This window comes from Mandrillus leucophaeus, unplaced genomic scaffold, assembly GCF_000951045.1.
Source record: "Mandrillus leucophaeus isolate KB7577 unplaced genomic scaffold, Mleu.le_1.0 Scaffold531, whole genome shotgun sequence".
NCBI lineage: Eukaryota > Metazoa > Chordata > Mammalia > Primates > Cercopithecidae > Mandrillus > Mandrillus leucophaeus.
Window position 1 is genome coordinate 996,328 of NW_012105709.1, and position 10,860 is coordinate 1,007,187.

At 40.1% G+C, this 10,860-nt stretch overlaps 1 protein-coding gene across 2 annotated transcripts in view; it reads right to left on the reverse strand.

Annotated features, from left to right (window-relative positions):
- Window positions 1–4,198: 4,198 nt before the first annotated feature.
- The window catches only part of PHACTR2 (phosphatase and actin regulator 2), a 244,839-nt gene continuing 238,177 nt past the window's right edge, over window positions 4,199–10,860 (reverse strand). For both annotated transcript variants that reach the window (XM_011997161.1, XM_011997160.1), the window contains one exon: window positions 4,199–6,588. In XM_011997161.1, the coding sequence (XP_011852551.1) occupies window positions 6,573–6,588 (16 nt within the window). In that variant the 3' untranslated portion in view covers window positions 4,199–6,572. The remainder of the gene's footprint in view (window positions 6,589–10,860) is intronic.

Genomic DNA, 10,860 nt, shown 5'->3' on the forward strand with positions numbered 1-10,860 from the left:
AAAGAAAGAAAGAAAGAAAGAAAGAGAGAAACTCGTTTGAATTTTTAGTAGGTATTAAATCTGGTGAAATTGGTGTAAATGTTTTGAACACACTGGCACATTTCTAAGCCACAGAAGAAATGTTTAAAAAACAAGAAAAAGAAATATTAGTCCCTATATTTTAAGGGATGAAAGTGGTTTGACCCTTGAATCATTCTGATTCTTTCTGAAGGCGAGTTAGCACTGCAGTGGCAGCTTCTGGTTGTGGAGGCTCTCTAAACAATGTAATGACATAGTCAAACTATAACAAAAGTAACCAGTAAGGGAAAAGCCCCCCTCTCACGAGTTGGCAAGTGGCACAAATATTATTGGCATTTTCATATACCATAAAATTGACCTGAGGGTAGAGTGGCATTCTGCCTTATTTGCTCCTTTCAATTTATTCTTAAAAAAAAATACTGCGATTTAAAAAGATAAGAATTCTTAAGCACCATCTAAAAGCTTACAATATAACCACCTTTATTGACTCTGCGTTACCTGGCCTCAAAAAAAATTTAGAAATTTTAATGTTTTAAAAAATTATAGTGGCTAAGTGAATTCCATTTTGCTAGCCACAATTCATCCGAATAACATATTTACCATTCAGTTTTGGTGATACAAAGCGACAAAGAGAATATGTTTCTGTATTGTTAGTACAGTTCAATAATGTTTCACCTAAGTAAAACTCATCTTGTTTTGTGTGTGACCATCACTGAAGTATGAAAAATAGGCATGCAATCCAGTTAATCCACATTTTCATCATAATGCAGCATTCACAAATCTTATTAGAAAAGTTGAACCGCATGACTACATTTATACGGGGGAAATTCAAGCATTTGCGTGTGAATGAAATGCTTTGTTAATGGGATAAACAGGCGATTCATTTGGAACTTATGGGATGCAGCATAACCAGGTGAAATCTAATGGTAACTTATTTCCAAAGACCACCAGGTTTGTTCAAGTGCACTGTTAGTCTGTGTTTGTGTTTAACCCATGCAACAATCCTCATGACAGTAACAAGGATTATGACCAAAAATGTGGTTCTAAAGAAAAGTTGTAAGGCAAAAAAAAAAAAAAAAGCCTTCTTCATGTATGATCTCTCCTTTAAGTATATATAGGGACTAGGCCAAGTCCCCATGCCCACTGAATGGCCGAGGCTGCCCAGTAACCTCCTCCCTGAAGAACTGGCAAATTAAAGCTGCACTGAGACAAAGGCTTGAAAAATGAAGGCAGAAAAACCATTCAGGGCCCAAAGAAATGCAAGGCAGCAGAGACAATGTTTGGGGATAGGCACTTTTTCTCTATGTGTCCTCAAATTGCAGTAGACAGTGGCATTCAGGGGAGGTGATACCAACCTCCCAGAGAGGGTATTTGAACCTGGGGGAAGGTTTTTTATTCTTGGTGTTTACAGTGACTGAGAATGCTACTGACATTTAGTCAGCAGGGGCCTAGGATATTAAACATCTGGCAATGCATGGGACGATTCTGTACAACAAAGACCTGCCCAGCTCCAAATGCCAAGAGCACCCCCACTGAGAAACATGGACCAACAGTGCTTTGCTCATATGTGCAGCTGTGCTAGCAATGCGACAAGCTAAATGACATTTTGTGTGTGTGTGCAGTAAATCCTAGCATGGCTAAAAAATGACTCATCCTTATATGGTTGGCTTTAGGTGGGAATAGCTGCCACAGGATCCTCCACTTTTTTGCCAGAAATTTCACAACATATACAATAGGATTTTTAAATTTGGGATGACACCGTCTTCAAAAAAGCATTGGTGGGTAAGGTTCCAGCTGCTTTCTAGAAATGCTAATGATGCTTTGCATTTCCATACATAGCTTTAAGCTTAACGATTACGAAAAGGAAATTGGAAGTGAAAATGGGAATTATCTGAGAGTACTCTATCTCTCTCCCTACCACCTCTTGGTTGCTGCCTGCCTTTATAGTAGAGCCCAATGCTGCTTCTCTGAAACCTGGGTTTAAACTAACTGGGGATGTACTTTCTCTAGAAAGATGTTCCTATTAATTTGGTGATTACTCTGTCATTGCTTTTCCCTCAAGGACATATTTTATTTTATCCATTATTATTATTATTATTATTATTTTGAGACGCAGTCTTGTTCTGTTGCCAAGGCTGGAGTGGAGAGGCACGATCTTGGCTCACTGCAACCTCCGCCTCCTGGGTTTAAGCAATTCCCCTGCCTCAGCCTCCCGAGTAGCTGGGCCTACAGGCACAAGCCACCATGCCTGGATACTTTTTTTTTTTTTTTTTAAGTATTTTTAGTAGAGACGGGGTTTCACCATGTTGGTCAGGCTGGTCTTGAACTCCTGACCTCAAGTGATCCACCGGCCTTGGCCTCCCAAAGTGCTGGGATTACAGGTGTGAGCCACCACGCCTGGCCAATATAGGACATACTTTAGTTGTGTAAGTTCATTCTGCTTTGTCCAGTAAAGCAATGTAATCTATCCTGCCAGTAAGTAGAAACTATCTACTCAGTAGTGAAAGATCTAGCCATTTCAAGAGGCCAAGGGACAATTCTGTAAATAAATTGCATCTAAGTAGTTCCTTACTACTCACAACATACTCTAATGGTGTGAAGAAATTAATTCTTATCCCAAAGAATATACTTTTCCTAGTAATGACAGGCTTCATATAATTGGAATTTAAGAATGCTTTAACAGTTCTACCATACTCAGGGGTAAATGACATAAATTCATATATATTGTACTAATTTAATTCTAAACCACCTACTCTGAGGAAGATTTCTTGCTCCGTTTGAAATTTGCAGCAAGGGGCACTTAAAAATAATAACAGACTGAAGAAATGTTTGAGCAGGAAAGGAAGGAAGTTTTCATTACTAAGTGTAGACATACTACTCTGTGGTAGACAAGACTATCCTTTTCCATTGTGAATACAGTATGATTTTTCAGAGTGGTATCTGCCTGGTTCTATGAAGTATAAATAAAATGGCTGTTAGGTGTTAATGTGGTACATACCAGCACATGCAGTGTTAACGCAATCTTTTCCTCTTTTAAGTGTAAGCTACTAAATATATAATATGCATTTATATTTATTTAATTTTTTTTAATGCCAATGCAGCCCTGAATTAATTGCAGGCTGTAAAACTGGACCTTTTTTGACTCGGGTTTTAAGGACTCATCTCTTATTTTCAGTATTTGGCGATTTTTGAAGGGTGTATTCAATTCCTTTATTTCCTTAAATATATTTTCCCTTCAATTTCAGAACTTCCTACTAACAGAATATATTTACTAACATTAGAGAAAGATAAAGGACTACTCTTATTATGCTACTAAACAATATGAAGATGAAACCAGAAAGTCAGTTTTTCTGGGTAAAGCAGAGAGACAGATGTGTGTGCTTTTTCCTCCATGTAAAATAGCTGTTCAGATGCCAAAATGGTTCTCTATTACAGATTTCAGTTAAGTCATTTAAGGAATTATAGCTAACACGTAAAAGTGTGAGACGCTTCACATACACAGGAAATTATCAGGCAAGCTGCCTTGAATGAATGCTGACTACCAGAGAACTATTTTGTCAGACCGATTGGTAATGACCATGAAGATGCCGATCAAGCCTGCTGAGCATCTTCTTAATACCTTAATATTAATGTTTTGTTCTTCATTTAAAGAAAACTAAATTGGTCACTTTGGTTTTTACATCTGTCTAGTTCTTTCCGGACTGGGATCTTCCTGGAGATGGGTTTGTTTTCTTCCTTAATCATATCTTGGGAACTCAGGAAAACCCACTTACTTCCTCACTGTCAGCCTAATGTCAAACTTTAAATAGCCAAAAACCTGGAATTGTGTTACAACAAAAGAAATCCAATTCACACACACTTTTATTTTTCCTATACGGCATATGCTTACTGGTTGGATTGCTGAAACGCTGGTGGTGGGCAGAGGTGCCTATGCGTGGAGGGTGGGCCAGACCTCTAGATCCCTTTAGGGCCCCCAGGTAGGAGACTTCTGGCTGGGCGGCCAGTAGGGATATGGTTCGTCTCTGCTCTACTAAAATAGAACCATATTCCGCAAAATACAACTTAGCTTATAATCCTTTAATTCTTTCCACAGCTTTTTACTCAAGCCGTCATTCTAATAAAATAATTGCTGATTCCAATTTCCTAAATAGTAGACTAGCAGTGGCTAATTTTTTTTTTAACTTTTAAACTTTTATCTAAGTTAAAAAAAATTTTCTAACGGTATCGATTAGTATGAAGAAAAAGTATGAGTAGTTAATAAATCTGACCTATTATACAAAAAAAATTTTTGAAATACCAGATTTTCATTTTTTGTACTGAGTGTATCTCATTGTAGGCAATAAAAAATTGCGTCATAGGCATCAAAAGTGGGAAGAAATTGTTCCTTTTATCAACCAAATAAAAACTTTCAATAACATGTACTTTGAGTGATAAGATGGTGATGTCTTATATTTACCATTATAGAGAGGTCTTGTGGTTAGAAATTTAAAGTGTTTAAAGATGATTAAGCATAGACAATTAAAAGAAACGTTATATCTCTTGGTATTTTTCCCAAGACACTAAAATAATAAAATAAAAATATAATTAAGGAAAAGCATGACTCTGGGAAAAAAAAATCACAAGTTAATTTTTATGGCTGGATTGAAACACTATAAAACAGACAAAACCTCAGTCAGAGACAGATACCTGGGCACACAGAAAAATTTTTTCAAAGCAAAAAATTTGTCTTATCCTATTAGTGAAATGACAACAGACTCTATGTGTATTTTGTTAATGCACAGAGCCTAACAAGAGGTGCAGTAATGCTGGTTACTTTTCCTAGTGCTAACACTGTCCGGGCTTTTAATAATAGGCCAACTGGCATTATCATTTTTTATTTTTAAATAAAATGATCCAATTTCAAGTGGTTCTTCAAAATACCAATGAATGGCAGGATCTACATTTATTCACCAGGTTAAATGCTTACTTTTGGGTTGAAATAGAAAATTACAGTCCTGAACCAGAAACATCTCAGAAAATTGTAGTCCAAACTCTGAGAATAAAATAAACTCTACTTGGGTCTTGTTTTGTTATTCATTTCATGTGTTTTTAATTAAAGGGGCACAAAACAATCGTGAAGAACAATTAAATGCAAGGTGGTATTTACATATGGTTATATGTATTCGGGAGCAGAAGTCATACTGTGCCTGTGACTCCATGGAAAATAGGAACACAACAATAGAGCGTTTCTTAATGTAAACAATACAGACTGTAGGCTCATAGGGAAAGCTTCCACTACTTTAATCTCACTGATTCTTTTGCATTGACAGTAAATACTGTATTGTATTTATGGATGCAATCTGCAGATTCTTAAAATACAAGATGAGGATTTCCTCACACACAACGTAGTAGAAACTTTCCATGTTCTGTTAAGCCTTTGGGTTTTTTTTTTTTTTTATCTGTGTCCTTTTTTTTTTCTTTCTTTTTTTTTTTAATAGCAGCAATCCAACTTTTAAAAAATGCAGCACTAAAAAATAACTAGTCCTTATTCCCATGCAGGACTAACTGCAGGCAGCACGTTTGTATCTTGCTTAAATTTTAACTTTGGAGTCAAGTTTTCATAACAGGTGTCATGATTGTCAATACTGTCTTCTTTAGGTGAAGTATGGTTGCTTTGACTTTGGATCTAATCAAGATAGGGAAAGATCAAAAGATTTATTTCTGAAGCTTGCTACAGTTTTCTAGGGTCACATTACATCTGACTTTATTCTCAGTCCTCTTTGCCTGTGAAGGTTGGTACACTAGGAAAGGAAAATTTAAAAATGTCAAGTGTGTATAGCTAATGCTACTTAAAAGCATGCAACAAAATTTGGGTAAGCATGCTTGTTAAAAGTCAGTAGAAGCTCTCGCATTTAAGAAAAAGATGCATGAAAACATTCAGACTTATTTCTGGCAACTGGATTCACTGGCACAACATAAAATTGTGGTACTATACTGTACCAACATAATGGTGAAACAAGAATATTCTCAGATCAAGTCTTTGAGGAATCCATATCGGGAGGTTAGATTCCTAAATCCCTTACTAAGTTCTCAGCTACCCAATAACTACTTCAAAAATACATTTATACTTCAGTTTTCTCTTTTCTTCATTAACATAATGAAATATTTTTCTTTCTGATTTTCAACTCCCACCCCTTTTCAGTGCCCAGCAATTTTATCTATATTTTTCTTTCACCCGCATCATAAAATTTGGCTTTCTGGTAACAGGGAGCCAGCGATTGTCATCTGCTCATCTTCTTTGATTAAAGCTTCTGATGAAGAATATCCATGGTGTCTCTTACCATCGCTGTGCATTCTGGGCAGCAAGAGTCACTTCATCCTTCCCTTTGCTTGTTGGAGCCATCTGGACCGCACAGGTGAGGAGCATTTCCCAACCAAGCTGAGTCACACACTTCCTTCACCACAAGTTAAACGGAAACACACACATTCAAATCCCAGTGCAATATCAGGTTTTCAGGAAGCAGGGCTTCCCCTAAAGATGATCAGTCTCTGTTTCCAAACAGTCTCGCACTTCGTTATGGACGATGAAACCTGGAGTAAGAAACAGAAACTATGAGTCTGTGGACTAGGAGCACATTCTGCATGCAGTGAGCTGAGGAAGGTGTGGCCATGTTTACAATGAAAAGCTACCCTAGATATCCCCCAACTGAATTACTGTTTATAGATTGCTGTCGTAAAAAAATACTGTTATAAATATTATTGAGGAAAGCAGAGACAACCCTTATATAAAAGATGCTGGTTATAGTATTCAGGTTCCACAGCAACTAAGACAGAAAACATCACTATTCTTGAGTGTCACACTCTAACCTTTATCAAGCAGAGGGAAATGTTTCACAAAGGGATTTCGGTACACCTGGTTTGTATTATAAAAGCAGAACAACAAATAGGCACTTTTTCATTAGTTTCAGCCTCTCATCATCTCCTGCTGACAACTCCAAATTTACTTTCTACACTTGAATTTCTGAAAGCCCACAGGACGCTTCCTCCAGATGTTCCACAGGTACATACTAAGCATGTCCACAACTATACAAAGCTTTCCTTGTTAACCTGCCTTTGCACTTTGTCTTATTTAATGTTCTACCTTTAAAAATATTTTTTGTCTAGAAACCTCAGATTAGCAATTCATTTCTCTCCCTCATCCAGCATTTCCTATTAGTCACCAAGTCCTGCCTCAACTGCCTGTCTTGGAATCATTAAAGTGTCATCTTTTGCTGGCACTACTTTCATGGTATGCTTGTTAGCCAGCCAGCTGGCTTCCTTTCCCTCCTTGTGAGTTCCTCAACATTCCTCGCATTTTTGTAGCCCGGTACTTTTGAACATGCTGTTCACTAATACTGCAATTCCTTCCCTTCATTTCCTATCTATATTTTCATTTTCAAGATCAAGGTCAAAAGTTATCTTCTCCATAAAGCCTTAAGTGATCAAGCTCTTCAGCCTACTTCTGCAATTCCACGTTTATGCAACTCTGCGTAGCATTTCACCCTGTCTTCTATGATCGAATGCTCAGCTGCTCTGGTCAGCCAGTCTCCTAACTGATTTCCCTGTCCCAGGCTCTCTCCATCAGATCTATGCTCCTCACTGTTACTAGCACTATCCTTAAAAATACTGGTCCCATCATTCCAGTTCTTGGGGTTTTAAAAATCTTTTTTTATTTTTAATTAGAGATGGGGGGTCTCACTATGTTACCTAGGCTGGTCTTGAACTCCTGATCTCAAGTGATTTGCCCACCTTTGCATTCCAAAGTGCTGTGATTACAGGTATGAGCCACTGTGCCCAGCCCCATTCTTTCTCAAAAGGATGTATTGTTCCCCATTCCCTACAAAATAAAATTTAAGCTGGGCATGGTGGCATACACCTGTGATCCCACCTGCTTGGGAGGCTGAGTTGGGAGGATAGCCTTGAGTCCAGGAGTTCAAGACAAACCTGGGCATGTAGCAAGACCCTATCCCTTAAAAAATTAAAATAAGAAAACCAACAAAAGAAAATTTAAATTTCCTGGAGAAAGTGGCCCAACTCATGGTTGTAGCTATATCTCTATCACTGCTTCCAAGTATTCTCCATTCCAATCATTTGCCCCAAAAAGACTTTTGCGCTAATGCTCTTTCCTCTACCTTTTTTTTGCGGGGTGGTTGGGGGAGCCCTGGGGTGGGAACAGGGTTCCACTCCTGTTGCCCAGGCTGGAGTACAGTGGTGCAATCTCAGCCCACTGCAGCTTCAACCTCCTAGGCTCAGGTGATTCTCCCCCCTCAGCCTCGAAGTAGCTGAAACTATAGGCATGCACCACCAGGCCCAGCTAATATTTGTATTTTTAGTAGAAATGGGGTTTTGCTATGTTGCCCAGGCTGGTCTTGAACTCCTGCACTCAAGCAATCTGTCCTCGTCCTCCCAGAGTACTGGGATTACAGGTTTGAGCCACCATGCCTGGCCTACTCTTTCTTCTACCTTTATCTCTCCTCCCATCTGTGCTTTATGCAATCTCACTCTGTGAGTTCTCCAATTCCCTTTTCTCCACTGCTCAGGGAAGCACGAATCACTCTCTTTCCTGTGTTCCCATAACCTTTGGCTTATGCCAGTTATTGCTCACATTATATATACATTATATAATCTTTGGATACATGTGCCTTTGCTATTGGATCACAAGAAGCTTATCCATTTTTACGTACTCATTGAATACAAACTCTGGCACATGGTAGTACTTAATAAATGTTGCTGTGTTGAATACAAGCATTACAAAATGAAAAACTAAAAAATCAGAGCAGGTGAAATGAGATGGGCCGTGAATTGTTAACTGAGGAGCTGCTAGTTGGACACAAGGGACTTATATTACTTCTGTATGTTTGACTTTCCAAAAGTCAAAAGAAAAATAAGATACAGCAAGCTTTACAAAACTAGTAGACAATTTATGACTAAAGCAGGAATGTGTCCACTTTGAGTTCAGTTCTTAATCTATCCCTGACCATAACCTTGGGCAGATGTGAGGACTGCCATGCCTGCATTTGATACACAGAGGCAACATCACTCTTTCAGCCACTCTTTCGAGGGCCAGGTCAAGGGCCCTGTTGCCTCGTGTAAGCTCAGGACACTGTTCCCTGCATCCCAGCCACTTTGGCTCTAGCCTTGCCTCAAAAGGCCCCAGATACAGCTCAGGCTTCTGCTTCAGAGGGTGCAAGCTGAAAGCCTCGACAGCTTCCACATGATGTTAAGCCTGCAGATGCACAGAACGCAAAAGTGATGGAAGCTTCGGAGACTTCACCTAGATTTCAGGGGATACATGGAAAAGCCTGGGTGTCCAGGCAGAAGCCTGCTGCAAGGGCATAGCCCCCACAGAGAACCTCTACTAGGGCAGTGTGGAAGGGAAATGAGGGGTTGGGGATTCCACACAGGGTCTCCTCTGGGGCACTGCCTAGTGGAACTGTGAGAAGGAAGCCACTGTCCTCCAGACCCCAGAATGGTAGATCCACTGGCGGCTTGCATCATGTGCCTGGAAAGGCCACAGACATTCAACGCCAGCCTATGAGAGCAGCCTGGGGGCTGCACTTTGCAAATCCACAGGGGTAGAGATGCCCACTTACACTAGAGTGCCCGGGACATGGGACATGCAGTCAGAGGCGATTATTTTGGAGCTTTATGATTTAATGACTGCCCTCCTGGGTTTTGAACTTGCATGGGGCCTGTAGCCACTTTCTTTCGGCTGATTTCTCCCTTTGGGAATGGGAATGTTTACCCAATGTAGATCCCCACTGTATCTTGGAAATAAGTAACTTGCTTGTTATTTTACAGATCATAGCTGGAAAGGATTTGCCTTTTTTCAGATGAGATTTTGAACTTTTGAGTTAATGTTGAAATGAATTAAGACTTTGGGGGACTGTTGGGAAGGCATTTTGAAATGTGAGAAGGACATGAGATTTGGGAGGGGCCAGGGGCAAAATGATATAGTCTGGATATTTGTCCCTGCCAAATCTCATGTTGGAATATAATCCCCAATGCTGGAGGTGGGGCTGGGAGGCGTTTGGGTCATGGGGGTGGATCCCTATGGCTTGGTACTGTCTTTGTGATGGTGAGTAACTTCTCACGAGGTCTGGTTTAAAAGTGTGGGGCATTCCTCCTCCACTCTTGCTCCCATTCTTGCCATGCGATGTGCCTGCTCCCCCTTTGCTTTCTGCCATGATTGGAGACTTCCTGAGGCCTTCCCAGGAGCAGATGCTGCCATGCTTCCTGTACAGCCTGCAGAACTGTGAGCCAATTAAACCTGTTTTCTTATCAATTACTCAGACTCAGGTATTTCTTTATAGCAGTCAAGAATGGCCTAATACAGTCTCTGAGGGTGTTTTCAGAGACTGGCTTGTGAGTCTGAGTGGACTAGGTAGGGAAGATCTTCCCTCAGCATTGGCGGCCACAGCCAATCTGACAGAGAGCCAGAGAGGACAAAAATAGAGAAAAGGAGACTATGTCAATCCATCTGCTGGAGCTGGGATACACACTCTTCCTCTCTTGTCCTTGTACAACAACTCCAGGATCCCCACCCTTTGTACTTCAGAACTCACACCAGTACTCCCCACTGCCTCGAGCTCTCAGGCCTCTGGCCTTAGACTGAGCCAGGCTACCAACATCCCAGGGTCTCTAGGTTGTCAACAACCTGTTGTGGGACTTCTCAGTGTCCATTATCATGTGAACCAATTGCACTAATAAATCCCCTTTCATACATCTATATACATCTATCTTATTGGTTTTGTTTCTCTGGAGAACCCGGACAGATTCAGACCCCTTTCTTGGCCATCAGATCTATACCCACCCCTGTCCTAT